This window comes from Triturus cristatus, chromosome 7 (assembly GCF_964204655.1).
Source record: "Triturus cristatus chromosome 7, aTriCri1.1, whole genome shotgun sequence".
Classification (NCBI taxonomy): domain Eukaryota; kingdom Metazoa; phylum Chordata; class Amphibia; order Caudata; family Salamandridae; genus Triturus; species Triturus cristatus.
Genome location: NC_140590.1, coordinates 615,612,516 through 615,633,339, shown reverse-complemented (window position 1 = coordinate 615,633,339; position 20,824 = coordinate 615,612,516). Strand labels below are relative to the sequence as shown.

Genomic DNA, 20,824 nt, shown 5'->3' with positions numbered 1-20,824 from the left:
CGCTTGTGGAACCGGGTGTTTTTTCAGATCTGAGGCTTTTTTTTGGCTCCGAAGGGTGTGGATCCGAAGCTTTAGGGATCGGCTTTTTGTTCGCTTCCAAGTGTTTTTTCGGAGTCGATGGGGTGGTGCCTATAGATTTCGGTGTCGAGTGCTTGGATGTGGCGGCAGCGATCGGCACGGAGGAGGAGGGCGGTTTCTTTTTCAGTGCCGGTGTCCGCTTGGTACCGATGGTAGACTGACTCGAGCCAGAGTCGCCTGAAGGATTAGTAAGCTCCTTTGCCGGGCCCAAGGGCAGGGCATGGGAAGCAGTCTCTCGGTGTGCACCTGGGCCCAAAGGTGAAGGTGTGACCAAAGCCTTTTTCGATGGTGTAGGGAGGGGGTCGGGGTTGACGTCTCTACTTATGACCCGCTGCCCAGGAGTGATGTCCTCGATGTCGGAGTCATCGGCTTCGGAGGCGCTGACTGGGCCTTCTTCGATGCGCTCCTGTTCAGGTACATCAATGCCCTCCTGGAAGATGTCATCGAGAATGGGTGCCGATGAGCAAGCCATTGTTCTCCTGGCTCGACGATCTCTAATGGTCTTCTTTGAGCAGAAAGAGGCACAAGCTGCACAGTCTCTGTCCTCGTGCTCCGGAGACAAGCAGAGTTTGCACACCTCATGCAGATCGGTGTGGGGAAATTTCAACCCACATTGAGGACATTTCTTGAATGGCGTCCTTTCCATGAGCCAGATACCAAGGACTTCGATGTTGAAGAGATGCGCGACGACTAGGGATCGCGATCAAAAACAATACTGGAGAAGGGTGAAGGATTGCGCATCGAGAGTGGAATCGGTGACGGTTCCGAACTGGAGCGTGAGAAACGCATCCGAGCCCGATGGCGGAAAAAAACAATCTGAAGATGGAGCTGAAGCCCATGCGCACTATCATCCAAAGGAGGAGTCACCTATCTTGTGACTTCCAACGACTTTTCCAAGACAAAAACAAGTGCAAACATCCGGGCCCAACACCAGATGGCGATCTATGCTTAGTGTGTGATCTGCAGCTCATATGCCACGAACATGATATTCCAGATAAAAACAAAGCATGTCTGCTAGAGTAGACCAGACTCATTCACACATATGCAAAGAAATCCGAAAAAAACACTCCACAGCTCAAATTACATTTGCAGCATTGTTCAGCCCAAGTTTTTGAAACCAATCAATACATGGGGTTAAAAGGGGACTATTGCGTGGAAATTGTATTAGAACCTTTTTTCCATTTATTATTTCCAGATTTTTTAAACATTTTTCCACCAGCACTTACTAGGAAGTTCTAGTACACAACATCATCAAGCACAATTTCGGCTCACCTCTAAATAGAGGATAGCTCAGTACCCCAATCTATAAGTGATCCCATAAATGCACAGGTAGGGAGATAATGTTCAAGTATGTAACAAAATGAAAGCTATAATGCACATGCAGTCTCCGCTCTATCCCACTGATCTCAAGTTGTCTCATGTTGAGTCTGGGCAGCTTGACACTAACTCTTAGATAAATTAAGTTGAAATATCTTTTCAATAGTTCCTTATGGCCTACAAGTGCCTCTTAAGTTCATGGTTTAAAATTATATGGCAGCAGATTCCTCTCAGTTCATACTCTACTCCACTACGTTCAAACTCTTTATCGAAGAGGGTGGGCCTACTTCTAAGTAAAATCTGCCAAACTCTGGAAAGCCTTTAGACCTGCGTCGTTCCCATTTGTACAGTAATTGGAGAAAGAATACGTAAAGTTCTTCTTTTCCAATGTTTGCCCCTCTAGTGACTCTACTTACCTGAACCCAGAGATTGGGCAGCGACGAGCGGCAGTATGCCTTTGTCATCACTGACTCACCCTTCTTTGACATTAGACTGCCATGACCCAAACACCTCAAATGGCCGCTCTATAGAAAGGCAAAGGACTGCAACATGCGTATATAGGTTCAAATACATGCTGGTGTCTCAAAATAAGTCTTCTATAACAACAAGCAACTTTATTTTATATTTATTAAGATGCTTTCCTTTTAACATTGACAGCATTTTCATTTATAGTACTTGTTTTTCAATTCAAATTTAATAGAAGATTATGAGGAAAAGAAAGTGCCAGAACTAGTGGAAAAAGAGAAATGCATCTTAAACACTCCGAGCATATTAGCAACACATGGGATGTAACAGTAGGCACGGTTCTAAACTTGAAGAATTAATTTTCAGGTTTTAAAATCTAAGGGGCCCATTAGGATGGCGAGCGGATCGCCCCTGCCAGGCCGGCGGTAGGCACCGCCGGCCTGACGGGCGATCCGCCCACCATCCTGCCAAGAATGACCCCCTGCCACATTAGGATAGCTGGGGGGTCCAGGGCAGACGGGAAGACCGTCTGCCGTTTTTCCGCCCGTCGACGAGTCGACCGGGCGGAAAACGTTTTTAATATGGTGGCGGTGTCTGCAAGACACTGCCATCCATATTACAATGCAGGCGGAGATCAGCCTTTCCATGGCGCCGTTGAGGCATGCGGTGTTTGCAGTTGGGGGCCCATTACGGGCTGCCAGGATGTTGGGGGGTGGGCGGGGCACATGGGGGGTACCTATGGTACCCCCTGCATTTGCATGCACAAGCTGGCAGGCACCGCACAGTGCCTGCCACGTTGTGCATGCAATGGCACAACATGCATTTTTCACATTGCAGCAGGTGCTGCTTACAGCACCACCAACCGCAATGTGAAAAATGCGGGATGCGCCCGTCAGTGTAGCGGGAGCATTATAATGGGAATGGCGGGACTGCCGCACCTATGGCGGGCGGTCCCTATTGCCGTTGCGGTGGCGGGCGGACATTGTAATTGACCCCTAGGTGTTAATTTTGCAGTTATCCCTGGTGCATGTTGATAGAAATGCAACTAACAACAAACACATCAAATGGGAAACGTTTGTTGCAATACTGTGAGGTAAGAGGTTGTCTCAGTTTGTTTTCATACCCAAGAAAAAGTACATTACAGCACAGGATGAGTGTAGACACTGATTGCTTATAGCCATGGAGAACTAAATAGAATTATATTTGTTTTAGTCTCATCTGTAATCACAGCCTAGTGTTAGTATTGGCATATAAAGGGATTACAATTTATTTTGCTGGAAGAAAGGAACTTGTTGACATCATTTGCAGTATCAGTTAGCAAATTGTATTGCAGTTTGCTGAAAAATAGATGAGTGTTTTGAAGTCCTGGTAAATAAGCAGAGACAGACTTGTGCATTAGCCACACAGAGGTGATTAGAATAATGGAACGCTGAGCACTTCGCTGCGGAGAATGCAGCTGTGGTGGGGTGGCTGCATCAACATTACAATGTCCTATCCACAGCCTCCGCCTCCTACTCTCTCCTACCTCTCCTTAGGATATGGGCGGAGGATTGCGGGAGACAGAGGTGGAAGTTGAGGGAAATGACCAGTTGCTTCCTCCAATCCTCCTGGAGCTCACATTGTCACAGATCTACAGAAGGAGAGAAAAGTCTCTGCAGCGCCTGCGTTTCTATGGCGTTGTGCTCCTCACTTGAGGCAATGAAGTGTGCCAGGCAGCCGCGGTCCCTGCAGGTAACAGCGGTGGGACGGTGGGGCCAGGTAAGGGGAGATTTCGAAAGATGATGTTATTTAATTTCCCTCTGCATTGTCCCTCTAAATCCCCCCTTACCCAGCCCCAGTGCCCCACTGCTGTTACCTGCACGGACCGCGGCTGGTGCCAGGCTACCTGGAGGATATGCTGTAGCGTCCCTACAGTTTGAAAGCAGGTTGGGCGAGGCCTCACCTATTCTTTACAATAGAATGATAGATTGGGCCCGCAGCTACGCCCTGCTTGAGCAGTCACTGTGTGTGTAACAGCAGGGGAAGCTTCGGTACATCTCCTGATCACTTTCAAATGTTCTAATAGTCTTGGAGACTGCAGCAGCATGCTAAACCTTCCATTAAAACTTTGTTTCATCCTTTGTAGTCCAAGCCTACGGCGATAGAAAATGGTGGTCGCTCCCACCTTCCCTCTCCGGTGGGGCACAGACTGAAAGAGAGGCAGAAAGAGGGAGTTCACTTCCCTCTTTTGTCGGCACTCAACTTCAGCTCATACCATTAACTCACGAGAAGACTTTTAATGGCCCGCCATGGGCTCTAAGGGTATGCACCAGTAGAACAGATATAGACACAGCCTTGCTCACAGCTTCTTAAAAGGATGATGTGGTAAACTCATCAGAGAGGCTCAGAATATCAAGGCAGTGCTAAGAGCAAGGCCCCTACGTATTCTCCTCCTTCTTCTTAAATATTCAGGGGTTGAATCACAAAAGGTTCAGCTCCTTTGTGACAAGTGCACAATGTGAGTTTGGTTCCTCAGGAAATGCTTTTGTTTGGGTGAGGTTTTCCATCTGTAGTCAGCATGAGTTGTGTCTGGGATGAACAATGATTGAAAGGCTTGTGAAGGACAAAAGCATTTTGACCACAGGCTCGGCCCTCACTCTCATGATGTGAATTTACTCATCATCATCATCTGTAATAAGAAAAGGTGTTTACTACTCTCAGGGTTTGTGAAAAGGCATAGAAGCAATGGGAAAAGTATTCCTGTGTTATCAGAATTTTTTTTTTTTTAAATGTTTATTTTACATTTCTGAAGTCCTAATGCTAGTGGTATGCCAGCATGGTATAGATTAATTTACTAACCGGGTACACAAGAGCAAATTCATTAGCAGGACTAAAACTCTCAATGTACCCTTACACATTTTTTGACAAGATCTTGTGCTACAGAAACAGTCCAGGAGGACATGGTTCTCTGTTTCCAAGGAAGACAGCATACGAGTGGGCGATGATTCTCATACAGCGTGGCTAATTTCACCTTACCTGTTTGCTTTCAAGTTCTTCAGTCGGGCTTCCAGGTCATTCAGCAGGTTGATTTTTTTGCAGCACTGAGAGCAGTAGACATCGAGTAACTCGCCGTTGTAAACGTGCCTCATTTTCCTCGGTGTCTGACCAGCACTATAGAAGGGGACAAAGATCATTAAATTAAATTTAATTTACTGGAATCCCATATTTTAACAGCAGGTTTCACTTGCAAGTATGAACAGAATATACAAAAGAAACATGATTATCAAAACACTGCTTTCAGAGAGGCGTTCAGAGAGCTGTGATAAAAGAATTGGAAAAGAAAAAAAATGTCCTTCTGAACCTACATCCAGCGCTAATGTCAATCTACTGCAGCTGTACTTTTATCACCCAACTGCATGCGACGATTAGGGATGTGTAAATGTAATTTACATTCCCTAAAGCTCCGGAAGGTTGGCCTCTGGTTTTAATGGTCACCAGAGATAGAATTTGTTGCTCCTTCAAACTTCAGAAATCATCAAGAAGACTACAGGTCAATGTGGAATCACATTTCAGGCACTTCCGTTTTAGCAGCCAAGGTACAATGCACGTCAATGAAGGGTCACCATTTGATAACTTTCTATCTTAGCAGTCAATTGTGCAGGGCAGCTCAAAGGAGGATAACCTGACATTGGTTCAATGCTGCCAAAGAAGGAGCACGATTGGATAAGTTTCCATCTTAGCAGCCAATGGTACAATGCACGTCAAAGAAGGAGCACCATTTGATAACTTTCTATCTTAGCAGCCAATGGTGCAACGCACGTCAAAGAAGGAGCACCATTTGATAACTTTCTATCTTAGAAATCAATTGTGCAGTGCACCTAAAAGGAGGATCGCCTGACAATGGTGCAATGCCTGTCATTGAAGGAGCACCATTTGATACATTTCTATCTTAACAGTCAATTGTGCAGTGCACCTCGAAGGTGATCAACTGACAATGCTGCAATGCTTGTCAATGAAGGAGCATCATTTGAAATTTTCTTTTATCTAAAGCAGTCAATAGTGCAATGAACCTCAAATGAGGATACAAATTTGATTGCTTTCTATCTTAGCAGTCAATGGTGAAATGCTCGTCCGCAGACAATTACCATTTGGTCTCTTTATAGCTTAGCAGTCCATAGTGCAATGCACATAAGTGGAAGTTCACCATTGGGTTGCTTTCTATATTAGCAGTCAGTGCTGCAATGCAGGCCAATGGGGGATTACCATTTGGTCACATTCTGTCTTAGCAGTCAATAAAGCAATGATCGCCAATAACTAAGGAGTAAAGTAAGCCTATGTAGAATCACGTATTTTCCAGTTTCCACTATGGCAATCAATTGTGCAATCCAAATAAACCGAGAATTGTCTTTCTTCTATAGTCTCTCACAGTAACTAGTAGACTGTGATGAAAATTAATGAGCTAGTACTCGTGTCATATGTTGGTGGCGAAGTAAAGAATAAAGGGGGGGGACAGTCATGAGCACCTGCCATTTGTCATCACATGGCAATCCAAACTATGTACCTTATGGTACAATCAGAATCCAAAATTACGTTTTTATACATAAAGTAACTGATCACAAAGGGAGGACAGCCACTTTCTGCCTCTCTTGATCCCAAACTAAAACCTATATGTTACTGGAGAAACAAGCTCTACTGATGGTGGATGGTAAGAAACTGCACATTTTGGTGAGACTTCATTAAAGGTCCAGCAGGTGGTGGGAGATAGTGATGCCACTAAGTAGTCATTCAAACGCGTGGTCAATTTCATTATGGTCAGCTACTTTCTTTCCAAATGCATAAACACCATGCTTGGTATCCTACACATTATCAAAGCTATGACCTCTTTTTGGAAATCTGAGTCCACAATCACTGAACATCTGGTTATGCTGACGCAGTGGCACTTTTAATGGGTACCTGTGTCTACAGTTGTCATCAATGGGCAAACATGTTTGGCTTGGATTCAGGAGCTGAACATTTAAATACCACCTCCTGTCACCTTGCACTGTGATTTGTCCAGTAGCAATCTTCATGCAGCAGTAAATAGGTAGTGTCTTGAGGCTTCCAAATGGTCCCTCTGGTTGTGATAAAATTTGAACGGGTGATCACATCGAAGCACTTAACAGACATGCTTGACAGAGGTAAACAGTTACTCACTGAGCAAATTGCCTGCAATCCCTTTAAGTGCAAAAATAATTTTCTGCATTTCAACCAGAATAATTCCCATGCCTGCTGTAGGCTGTTTTTGGATTTGCTGTAGGAGACCGGCCATTTAGAAACACTTGTGCAGTGGAATGCCTTCACCACTGTGAATGGGGCTCTTAGTCAAAGACTTTTACATATATTTATTTTGTCTCATTTCTTTCTGGGAAGCTAGTTCACAATCTACCAGTGACTAACAATATCATCCCCTTTCTACAAGTGCTCTCTAATCAGAGAGCAGTCACTTTTGTGATGTGACCCTGCTTCTCTTCAGGATGGGTGACGTCTTGCAGTTCATATCTCAGTACTCCTTCCTAAATAGAGAGCTCTAAAAGAGGTACGGGATAACTTTGTTTGATAAACTCACCAGAAAAACTAACCTTAACAACTTACACAGCATAGTGAAAAACCAAAGCTTTCAGGGACGTTATGAAGATAACTTGTGCCATCCCAAGCAGCTAAACATCTGGCTGTCATATTACTGGCACCAGAAAAAAACACTTTTTCGTAAACAGTGTAGTGTTTCCATTTGGCCACGGTGTCCAACAAGGGTCAGATCCATGACAGATTTTTAGAATATCCACAAAAGGTTTGCAAACGATGAAACAAAGCGGAAACAATTTACACAGAGGTTATACTAAAAATCTGGCTTGGATCAAGCCCTCTTGGATTTGTATTGGACACGATAAACAGTCAAGTAGACCTGTTTCCATACGAGGTCATCTTATATTCAGCTAACTGTCTTTTTGATCAATTCTTTTACATCACTCCCTACAGTGTCATTTTTCATAAAGCACTACAAGGAAATCCCAATAGGTGTGAAGATTATCACATCTCGTGCGACTACCAAGGTAGCCCGACTGCGATTCCTCGTCTAAAACATGAGATCCAGTCACCTGGAGGACACTGACGAGCCCAGGTCCGAAAAGGCGTTGGTTCTGCTTTCATCGTCTGGGCATGGACTGCTTGGTGTGAAGTCAACGTCATCACCTTCTCCGTAGTCTTCAAACTGCTCCTCATTGCTGATCAGTGAGGCAGTGGAATGAGAGGAGAAGTCAGAGGTGGCGGAAGTGCCATGTTCGTTTAACCTGAAAAAAATCAACGCCACATCAGAAGTCTGAAAATAGCACAACACGCTGTTCAAGTCAGCCACCCCATTAGTCATCCACCTTCAGGCGCTGCATGGTTAACGCTGCCTGATAGTAAAGCAAAACATGCGGTGAAACCCAAGTGCGGAAACTGCAACGACACATAAGAAGGGATTTGACAGCCTTGTTAAACACCATAAACGAATTCAGGATTTCGGCAGCAGCGTCAGAGCTGCGTAAACTTGCTCAAGACTTAATTTAAAGTTATGTTTTTTAAAGCTCTAACATCAGCTATGGCTTCTGTCTCCTGCACCATGATCCCTGGAGCTCAGTTTCATATGTACTAAATAAAGCACAGCTTTGTCACCTCAGGCAGATTTTCCACTAAGACAGAGGCCATATATGCATGCTGCAACCTCCACCATGAAAGATCTCTTTCAGGCGCTATATTTTGGGGGCACTGGAATAGACCCCCACGATTCTCAGTTCCTATTAATGAGATTTTCTAACAACTAATCTGGGGTTCAAAGGTCGTTGCAGTACAGATTGAGGCAAGAATGAAATTGTAGGTATATGGTTACCTCTTTGTCTTTCCGCTATGTCTATGTCACTGTGGTGCTGGGTTGCGTTTGACTACCTTGGACAGGAAACACCTTGCCGGAGAGTATGGGACATGCCAGCACATCGGGTATCCACTTAGGCAGGTCATATGCGAATGCAGACTGAGGACACGATTTAGAGTACGGCTGACAGGCTACTTCGTCACAAGCGTGATCCATAACACATAGGCCTTATTTCAGTACCGTAGAAAATAATGCACTTTGAATAAGGCAGCTGGGATATCTTCTATGTTTGGGACACAGTAACTTGTCAGCCAAACCTTTAATGGGGCCCAGAGTGTTGTACAGCTAGAAAAGATGAACTACAGATTGGGGCAGACAGCTTTACTTTAGTGGTGCTCTGGAAAGCACTTTGTAAATGTTATGGACAACTTACAATACCACTGCAGGTAAAGTAAATGGCTGATAACATTAGAACTTGTTTCCATTCGAGGGAAGCGCAGTAGCACCTTTGCTCTGTTGGAGGGGGGATAAAACATCCCGTGGAAGGGATGAGCATAAACGCAAACAGGAGGAGTGCCCACTCCCCATGACGTTTACATTCACACCATGCAGGGAGAAGTTGGCCTAAATTAGAAAGTCACAATGAATGAAAGAGCCTAGGCTTGAGGCAGTAGGGAAACATAGACTCCAGTCATGGGAATCCCCTAAAGGTCATGTGGGGAAAGAAAAAAACAGGAAAGAAAGAAGGCAGTTGGGAATGTTGACGCCATTTAGAGGGTGACTGGGGTTTTGAGCATGCACCAACTGACTACAGTTCGCAAACTGACCTTTCCTCAGGTTTCTTAGCTGAACTGAGTCCACTTAGGGGTCATTAGCCCAGTGCTCCTTAGACAAACTGTTTGAAATTCTGTCGTACGTTACTAATTTAATGCGTTCCACTACAGTGGTAAATCGTGGATTGGAAACCTAGATTTTAGGGCCTTTTATTAAAGTATAAATTACAACTGGTGCAACCAGCCTCAGAATGGTGAAAAAATAGCTATTTTTGGTTGTACAGCCTTCTTGCTGTAATCATTTCATGATATATGCATTTGTACCTGTTGGTACAAAAAATAAAATAAGTTTGAAATAGCTGGGCTGCAGCATCGTGTGGGAAGCGCAACGCAACATCAGTCACTTGGTTAATGTGGTCTGCTGCTGCAGGCAGAATTATCACAGCTTTAACACGCCGCCCACACAGGATTCAGCCTCTAATCTTACATAAGCACTGACGACCTGACTACTACTTCAAAGGGTGCTCATGTACGTCATGCAAAGAAATGCTGAAAAATGCCAGCGAAATGTCAAGCTTCGATCTGATGACAATAAGATCTGACTCAATCCCTCTGCTCCTTTGGCAGTGTAGGTCGCTGCTCTGCGGTGAGAGGTGTGTGCTCTCTGCGATGAGGGGTGATATGCCCTCTGTGGTGTGGGGCCATATGCACTCCTTGAAGAGTGATGACAGGTCCTATGGAAGGTCCTATGTGATGAGGGGTGATATGCCCTCTGTGGTGGTGTGGGGCCATATGCACTCCGTGAAGAAGGATGGCAGGTCCTATGGAAGGTCCTATGTGATGAGATGTGGTATGCCCTCTGTGGTGAGCAGGTATATGTGGAACACAAACACTAGCACTTTGCAATACACTGCCATAGACTTAAGAGTCGGACACTCCTATTGAAAGGCTACTCTGCCCCTTAGTCCTGGATCCTTCCCCTGGCAGGTCACTAGCACAAAAAAAGGTTCACAGTAGTGCACGCAGATGCCCCAGTCTGCTTTATCGAACCCCAATCCACAAGGGATCCACTCGTGGCGTATTGCTAATATAGCAACCCACATAGGAAGTGAGACACCGCAGAGGTAAAACTTGAAGAGGGCCACTCTCAGGAATAGGCTCCCCAAGGCCACTGCTGTGCACCTTCCAGGTTGGTGACTGTTGTGATTATAGTTGGGGCACACACCTTTTTACTGATGTACTGTGCGGAGGTATACTAAATACCCCTGGAACAATTCTGCAACTACCACCCCCTACAACTCTCTTTTACCCTCCAAAAGGCATGTCCGTGATATTACAGTATTGGAGTGTTGGGAGTGCCTAGGCAAGAGCATCTAGTTATGGCCTTTTACCACTAAGGAAAAGCTTAGAGGTTGTGGCCATCCACAGCCATATTCACTGCTTGTCTTGCCAATTATAGTCCCTCTAGTTCCTGACTGGCTTGGATGAAGAGAACACAAACACTTTCTCTTCCAGTTAATCCTCTTACAAGCAAAAAGGTCCCCAACAATTATGCAGTTAACAATGCCCACCATTATTCCTTTGCCCCCCATGGCTCATCCTGACCCTGAGAAGCACCTCACACCACTAACTGGTGCCCTTCAGGGACACCCTTTTTCCAAACCTCTGGCTGGTGCAGCTCATTCTTCTTTGGGTGCCTGGTAGCATCTTTGGAAGCGGACCGCCTCTGAAATGAAATTAATTTCAGAATCTTGGGGCAGGTGCACATGATAAATGCTTTGCGAACCCAATCAGTGCACATCATTAATTTGCCAGTAGGTGATCGTGGTCATTTACTATTGTGCCATTGCAAGATGGAGGATGAGTGTTGTCTACAGAAAACACACCCAAGTCCCACTTTACTTGCCCTGTTAGAGGACTTTTCTGTAGGAAATCCACAGTTTGTCCCTAGAGCAGTCCACTAGAGGTGTGCCTGGACCTCTGCACACAGGCAGAGGTCACCACATTGCATTCTAAGGAGAAGACCTTTCCAGACACTCCCGTGAGGAGCTAAACTGTGCCCTAGCTTGGTTGACTGGAATTTTGGAATGTAGGGGCGCAATGAACAGTGATTGGCAGTGGGCAACTGCAAAACAACCTGGCACTGCTCACGAGCTCTCTGAACATGTTCTGTCCTCAGACCTGCTTGGAGTCTGTGCTGGCATAACCAATACTCCAAGCTGCAGCCTGTTCACCTTCTCCTGACTAACACGAGCCCTAAAAGACTGCAGAAGAAAGATTTAAAGCTCTGCTGGACAGCCCCATTTCTGCCTTGCCTGTGTGGAAGCCCGCGCCAGCCCAAGGAGCCCTGACATACCAGGGCCTAGAATCCTGCTCTGCTGCGTCACCCGAAACCAGAGGAGGACTGCCGGAGGAATACCCCTGACAACTTAAGGTGTTTGTGCATATCCAATGAAGCCCCTAAGCCCCTCATCGGAGGCAGTCCGCTGCAACTACAGGAGAGAACGGCTGGTGACTCTGCCTGGCGAGTCCACTCCTCTCTTCATCACCTTTATAATTGTCTGTTGCAAACCCTGCAACCAGAGAGGTCCTTTCACAGATTGTCTAGCCAGCTAGTAGCATTCAGAGGGATGCTTGTGATCTGTTTGAACCTCGTGTGTCTGTCTGCTAGCACCACCTGCTGTGGTAAAGTCTGTGTGCAATAGCACCACAGACACTCGCATGAACTTTACATCACTGTCCTCTCCATTTGCAAGTAAGAGGTATATTTTTTCTGTTACTTTGGTTTGTTTCTGCGCTAGCCTAGACGTTTGCAGAAACTACTAGGGCGGCAAACTTTCAACATTACCAAGTCACTACAAAGTAGCCGTTTTGTTGGGGGAATTGTATCCTCCTTTGTTTATGCTGTGTTTGAGCCACTTTGTGAACATTAGCTGCTAATGAACATTGTGGCAATATATTTTGGTTTCCAGGCTGCAGTGTATTGATTGTGTCTTTCCATTCCAAGTGTGATCTGAGCTTTGCAACTGTCATAACTTTAAAAACATGAAAGCTTTGCAAACAAGACTTGTACAGTCCAAAATGTGTCCTGGTTGTCATTGCTCTATTGTTTTATAGCTGTGTTCAATGAGAATTGCATTTTGTATAACTTTTGGAATATAGAATTTATGTTGTGAATAACAGATATTAAATTGTTGTGGTATTACATGACTCTGGCTGGACATTCATATCTTTATTGCAACTGTAATAACTCTGTTGGATTACATATAGACTCACATGACATCACGTCCCTTAAATTGGGCTTTGCCTGCGTGTCCATATGTGTCCGGAGAGTCAAGGAAGCTTTAGAGATGCCAGCTTCCCACTGCAGATCTGGTTCTGGAACACTGGATGCTATTGACCCCCTTTACTGTCAGTGTCCTTGAGGACCCTGCAGCAGCACGACCCAAAAGCTGATCCTGACACCCGTCTTGAAAGCAAGGGAAATTCCACTGAGCCGACTGGCTGGCCATCAAAACTGTATGCTAGCCCATATGAACCAAGTAGAAAATACGTGTGTGGCACACTTCACGAAACATGCCAAAAGGTGCTTACCAAATTTCCAGGAGACGAGAGGACACCCAGCAGCCAGCAAGTCATAACCTCTCTAACGGCAAACTCTGATTTGCACGGTTAATGTGCTAACGCTTCCAGGATGTCAAGGTGCAATGTCTGCAATGTCCTTATGTTGGGGCCAATACGGATGAAATCTTGCCTGTTGCTGTACCCGTATACCCAGCAATCTCGTTTGCCTGAGTACATGAGAATTTCTAACTGTGAAACAAAAAGGACCCTAGGCCTGCTGTCCTTGCAGAACAGTGCACCTACCCAAGTGGGAATCTGCAGAGACCTTCCATATACCAAGAACAAATTAGAAAATGGAGATGACAGTAATCCCTAGAGCACACTCTACCACACTGAAAACTTTTTGGAGGGACTCCTCAACCCACCAGCACTCCACAACCATCTCTCATCTTCAAGCATGGCCTGCATTAGCACCTTCAGTGTGGGAACATGGAAGGTATCTCTAAATCACAGTTTGGGGCTCCCCTACAATCCCTTCTAAGCATGTGCAGATGTCCAGCTTCTAGCTGGCCTTGTTACTCCCAGAACCAATGACGGCATGGTGCAGTCCAAACCTGACACTCTCCAGTGTGGGTCTAGAATACCATTTGTTCCTGGGAACAGGGAGACCCATCAGGTCACTTATGGCTCTAAAATATGCAGTGCCGAAGGATACCATAACCTTAAAACTAGCCAGTCCTCCAAACCGGCTGGTAGCATTATATTTCTTGACAGCCACCAACAGTTCAAAAAATCATCTGAGGTTACCCAAACACTATCCAGAGCTAATTTACATTTGAATATTTTGATCTTGACTGGTAGATCTGAGGTGATCTGGGTATGCAGTGCCATAATCGCAAACCTGAGATCCTAGTTGGCCACAGCGTCCTGCTACAACTAACCACCTTTCATGGAAATCAGGAGAAACTATTGATAACCAATGCAAGATTTAATTTTGGGACACTGAACTAGTTCACAATATGCATAGACAAAAAGCACAAAATCACTGTGAGCCCTGATAATCTGAACCAAAGTATTACAGAGACGTTTTAAGGCATGGGAAAAGAGGGCAATTGCCCAGGGCCCCCATCTTCCAAGGGGTCATGAGAAAGTGATCTTTCTGTCACCTCTAGTTCTGTACTTCAACCACTCTCACGCTAAGTGCTTATCACTACCTCTCAACATTTCTCTCCCTACCCAGTGCCATTCTAAGGAATTTTGGGACACCATGCAAGATGTATTTCAGCTGTTTTTGTATGACCCGATTACAAATCAATATTGTCTGACATCATGTAAGCTTGAATTAGCAGAATAGGTATAATACACCTCAACCTTATCCGAAAATATGTCTTGCCCAGATCCACAAAAATCCTTAAAACAACACTGAACTATTAGGATTACACTCCGGGTGACCCATTCTTGTGAGCTCCCTCTGACTGCTGATAAACTCCAATGTTAAACGTTTCAACCTCCTGGTTGCTCCAAAGTTAACCATGGTGCTGAAACCTAGTAGGATAACACTACTCAGTTCTGTCAAATGAGATCTGAATCTGTAAAACATACCACGTAACTACCGTAAACAAAACCGCACAGCACAGAACAGATGCCTTAATCCTTAAAGCCATCTCGTTGAATAATTCTGGAAAAGTTAAGACTGGAAACTTTAAAATTTCACTATCCTTACTAATTTGTATGTTTCCTTTATTGTACGACATTTAGTGAGAGGTGTTCCTGTTTAAGTAATAACTCTGACTGGACATTGATCAGTATTGTTTACGTGATCAGCAATTATGCTATATCATTCTGGGTTTTAACCTTTATACCACCTTTCATTGCTAGACTGTAACTGCTCAATGAACACATCTGCTACCAGCATCCTGGTTAGCAAGGACCACATTCAGTCTCATCATCGGTGGCCTCTACAAGTTGAGAACCAGTGAAGAAACCCAAACCCTGTCCTCCTCTTATACACAAGAAATTTCAGCTTAATACTCTCACTCTTCTATGTCTCCTCCACCCTCATTCACAGTCATCTCTCCTCTGATAGCATCTACTGACTCAGTCGTATGTCCTCTTGTCCTCTCCCTTCACTAAACCCATCCTCCTGCCTCATCTGTACTCCTCTCTGTTATCTCCCCTCATACTATTCTTTAACCATGCATAAGCGGACTCTTTTAGCAGCTCTGTATCCCACCTAGCCTCGCTCTACTTTATCTGGTAGGTTAAGCTCTTGCCTCATAAGTTGACAGATACCTTCACTATGTTTCTTCATTAACTTTATCCCCTGACCTCTAACTCATCTCGCCTCAGATTATTATTTGCCTTATACTTTGATCATTCCATAGTTCTACTTCAGCCTCTTCTCTTGCTTAACTTCCTTGTATGTTTTCTTGTACATTTGTCTTTTCGTTGCTTGCTCCTCATTGGCCTTGTTTGCTTTTCCCCAGTTTACTTCATCCTAGGTCTTTGTCTTCTCCCTTATCTTTTGCCTCCTCTGGCTCCTCTATTCCACCAAAACCCTAGTTTACACGATTTATTGTTCCAGTGTGGTTGGATTGACGTTCACCATAACAATAGTTAATGTATTTCAAATTGATTGTTATTGCCATTAATCACTCCTCTTATTCAATACCAATGAAGTAGTCCCTTGCATTAGCTATTCACTGCAGAGTGTCTACAATGAGTCTACAAAAACTGTGATTCGGGTACAACTGTAATTTAGCTCCATGAGGCCCTTGAGGCCACTTTAGTCTGTACAAAGGTAGGATGCGCCCTATTTCTCACTCAAGCACATTGTCAGATTGTGTATACTTTTTAAAGTTTTGTAAAATATTAAGCATTTCATTTTAATTGACTGTCCAAATTACACATACTCAGAACCCCCATTCGAGGGTTTTTGCCCTGTGACTGGTGTAGAACCTTTCTTTGCACAAACTCCTAACCAAGTTCAAACCCTATGATTTCCCTCGCCTTGTCCCTTTCACTCCAAGAAGCCAGTTGTCCACCCATCTCTACCTAGTTAGTGAAAACAATATACCTTGAGTGCTCTCTTTTACTCCGAATTTGCAAGCAGACAGTCCTAATGACAGCATTGTGTGATTCAAACCATCCTACAAACTATTAATTAAGTGAAACCCACCAACCTAATGGCCATAGCATGTCATAAATATAGCTTTATCATTTACATCCACTTCCTAAAGAAATGCACAACGTATAAAAACTACAAATCACTGTTACCCTTAACATGGAAAGAGAAGAACTTATAGCACCCTGTTCAAAGCCTCCAGTGCTCGGGTTGCACAAATGACTAAATTGTTAGTCCTCTGGATAATGCACACAGCTGCGGGTTTAGTGCCAAGAAACCCTTAAAAACAGGATCTCCAGCAAGTAACTAGTAATCCATGGTCAGTCAACATTCAGATGATCCACAAGCAAAACATCAAACAGCAAAAATGCTAGTAATCAGGTGGGTAGGTGCTTTGGACTTCATCGTCCCAGAATCTACAACACATTTTAAACCCATTTTTGAGAGAATAAATACCACCTTGCCTTCTGACGAATGAAAATTAAATTAACCAAACAGGCCTTTAAATGTATCCTGCACTACAGGAAGTAATGGCTGAGTAACAGTGGAAGCTGCCAACTTTGTTTCCAAGGGCACTTGTCACTGTCCTTAGGGTCATATTCCCCACTCCCCACTTACTAACCACTATTTCGACACCTCTACTTCTCAATACAATCGGCACCAATGCCATTATGTCACCGGCTTGCATGAGAAAATGTGAGGCTAACATTGAAAGGTTAATGTTATTAAACAAAAACATATAAGTTAAATTACTTTCCAGAGGGCTGTGTGTCTGAATGCTTCAGCAAGATTTCTTTAATGTTAAAGGGTGGTAATGGGGAATATAATGCAGTGCTGGAAAGTAGGGGGATCGCACCGGATCCAGGTCCCGCAGCTATTTCAGGACTGAATCTGGGATCCCGCAGACCCAGTGAAAATACGCAAAATTTGTCCTGTGTCATTTTCCGCCACTGGACATAATTCAGCAGCACCGCATGTTGTCTGCATTCTGCTCGGAGCAGCAATATGGAGGCAGGGAGAGGGCTTTCTTATTTCAAAATCTAGGTCTACAACAAAGGCCTCCTTTTTTCAAATGTCATCCTAGCTGGGAGCTATCTGGAGCCGAACACCTAAACACCAACGTAATGAAAGGAAACAAAGACGCACAGCTTATCACCTCACAAGTACATAAGAGAAACTATTGGACACAGGGTTTTAACTTTGTTCAACTCCCTATGCTGGAGATAAGCTTGCACAGTAAGAATGCATTATGTATTTGTCTGTATGAGTAAATACACAAATGCTGATTTAATTGTCACCTATGAATTTTGTTTATGTAATTCATTTATAGCGCTACTCATCCCAATGTAGGGTATCAGAGTGCTTTCCATCACACACAGAGGCACAATAAATCATACAAGTGGGTGATTGAATGTACAGGAAATGCTACATAAGACAATAGGGGTTATGCGGTGTAGGAATCACATATCTATATTTATAGACATTATATGTTATGAGTGAATGGTCAGGAGAAACAAAAATGGCCTGATTTCTATCTTGGTGGCCAGACAGTGCCATCCTCTAAGACAGAGAATTCACCCGCCTAATTCATAAGTTACCAACGGGCTGACGGAGCATGGCTGGATCCACCATCAACTCGGTTCCAGCCAATGAAATGGGAGCTTGTGTCAAATGTCAATAATGTGTTTTCCTACAAAAATATATACCCAAACTGTGTTTTTACTTTTGTACAAAACATATATAATACCCTCTTTGCCACAGGAGTTACCTCCTATGTCAAGCGGGAACATAACACCATTATTTCTGGCCATTCTCTCCAGGGTTTCCCTATTGGGACGGACATAGAAAAAATGGTTGTAACTGCTGACATCAAAATTTGGAGGGCGGAGACACAGCCATCTATGTGGCAGTCTTTGCTTTATCAGCCCAAAGGAGGAACCCATACACGACGGAGAAGGCAGGAGTTTGCCGGAGTGTGTCTATCAAACCGACAATGTATACAGCTGGCGGGCAGACCATCCCGACAGCGGACAGCTATACTGATGCTTTTCAACTGATGGTCTACATCCACCTAGACATAACTCAGGCCCAAAGTCAGGATATAAAACATAACGTAGTGATTGTGGTTGTCTATAAAAACACGATTGTATTACTTCTCAAAGGAACCCTTCTTTGCAATCTTAGAATAATAGATTGAGAACAAAACACAATAAGGATCTAAACCCATGACTTCCAGACTTCATGCAGCTCCTTGATGCTGGTAAATAGATCAATGTGCTATATTAGAAGGGTTACAACTTATGAACTGGAAGGAACAAAAAATGATCTCAGTGTCAGAAGCAGCAGCCCACTTAACTATCTACATAAAATACAAATCTATGATCTGCATGTTACACGATGTGCTCTGCAGCAGGCATCTTAACCCTCTGTGCTACTTTGAGTCAAACATGTGACTGGACAAATCACAGAACTCTCTCAGAACTGGTAACAAATACGCTTATCTTACTACTACTATAAATCCCTCAAAGATGCTGGGCACAAAATGATCTCTGCAGCAGGTGTCATTTTAAAATTCAGCCACGTTGTAACCAATTAAGGAATCTAGGACAGATTTACTGTCAAATATGACCTTGCTGTCATTTTTTTCAGCAGATTATTTTTTTTTAAAAATACACATATATGTTGACTGTCCGAATCTGCTTTTCAGGTTCTATCCCTCCTGACTCCACCTGCTTTCCTCTGCTACACCTTGACCCCCGGTTTATGGGTTCCCAGAGTAATTATTTTCCAATTCCAGCACTGAGATGATGTGAGTTATGAAAATGAGGTGTCACAGTTCATTAAATTGAGAATAGACGTGTGATAAATTGTCCCGCTCTGTTGACAGTGCTCTGCTATTTGCAGTATATTGTATCCTGTTTTGCTTCTTTCTCTATCAGAGGACGCACCTACTTCCCTTTCCTTTCTCGCCCAATACTACTGATATTGGACTCTCTTTGGGTATAACGGAAGGGAAGGATGATAAGAAGTGGTTCTGGTATTATCACAAAAAAGACAGGTTGGAATGAGAGGAAGTGAGGGGAAATATTCTAGCAATTATTGTGCTATCCTACTGAAGTAGAAAGTGGACTGACCAACGCTTGAAGCCCTGCTACGTTGAGCTTCTAGTGACACAGCATGTTACTGCTGGCCGACTCTGCGACAACAGGCTTTTCAATTACAATTTAAAACTTCATACTTAACAGTAATTGTACCTTTTTACAGACCACTGCTGCTGGCCATCTTGTGCAGGTGGCATATTTTGCACATATGGTCACAAACAGGAAGTAGGAGTGTACTGTGAACTTTAGATAAACTAATCATTCTGAGTTTCGCAAAAAAAAAGAAAAAAAATCAGATGTGTGAGAAGTAGAAATCCTTGGGACTAACTGTGTACCTTTCATACAAGTGAGTCGTGTCGATGATTCCAGGCTAAAGATCTTTTTATAAGAACATCATGACCTACTAACATAATGCACATTTCTGAACAATGTCCTTGTTCAAATACTAGTTTCGTCTTCTGCCAAGTTAAAGTTTAGGCATGATTAAAACAAGATGCCTGCTGGCACAACATCGAAGGGACATTTCAGGAAAATTGCACTTTTACTGGCAGAGATATACCAAATGTATCCCCAAGGTCATGCAAAGCTCCCAAATCACACCCTTTGTAAATACTGCACTGAAGTTCCCAAAGCGTCTATCATGCAGCATTCTCTATTGTATTTAGTGTTTATTGTATTTCTCTTAGTGAGTGCACTGTTGGGCCCTCATTACGAGTGGCACATTTCACCATGGGATACCCAAGAGCAGACAGAAAATATCTGTTTTTCTCAGTGGAATTGGGGTAAACCAAAAGGAAACTGACCCTGTATATCCTGGTCCGTGTGTTTACTCCCTACTCTGGGCAGAGAACGTGTCATTGATGAATTTTGTTAAAGTTATACCAGCCAGAATTGGGAAATCTGGAACTCTGGCATCTCTGCATCAAAAAACAAGCATTGGCATAGCCAATAGGTCTCGCCTTTGGGACCTTATAAGTGTTTAGCCATGCAACAGTTGCATAACTAAATACGTATAAGGTCCCAAAAGCAAAACCTATTGGCTATGCCAAGCGGCCCTGCGGCCGCGAAAGTGAAAGTAATCGCGGTAAAGCGCGGCGCGCGTGCCCGCGCACATGCACTATAGCTCTAGGCTGGCCTGGTAGCACTTTTTGGAGCCCTCTCAATAAGTCTCGCCAGACCAGCGCATGCCCTGGGTCAGGCGAGTCCTAATCAGCAAAACCCTTAATGGGAGCCTAACTGTTTTTCATAATTTATAGTGCAGCCTGTGTCTTTTGATCAAGACACTGTTGGGGGTGTAGATGACTTCTATTCGTACAGGGTTAAAAGATGTGTGTTCCACCAGTCTACTACATACGGATCTACACATTCAGACCCAGAGGCAGCTCTTTGAACAGGAGATTACTATTCCAGCATGGTAAACAAAATTCCAACATCTACGCGCTACGAAGAGGACAAGGGCCAATGATCCACTCCTGTTCTCTCGATGCCGAACACTCACTAGTGGAATATCCTCACATGTTCTAACAGAAATAGC

At 44.0% G+C, this 20,824-nt stretch overlaps 1 protein-coding gene across 1 annotated transcript in view; it reads right to left on the bottom strand.

The window, feature by feature from the left end:
* The window catches only part of RAB11FIP4 (RAB11 family interacting protein 4), a 1,159,525-nt gene that overhangs the window by 59,936 nt on the left and 1,078,765 nt on the right, over nt 1-20,824 (bottom strand). Inside the window, exons 5-6 of the mRNA XM_085617187.1 lie at nt 7,974-8,165; nt 4,876-5,010 (exon numbers count right to left, since the gene is read on the bottom strand). Coding sequence (XP_085473313.1) covers nt 4,876-5,010; nt 7,974-8,165 — 327 coding nt within the window. The remainder of the gene's footprint in view (nt 1-4,875; nt 5,011-7,973; nt 8,166-20,824) is intronic.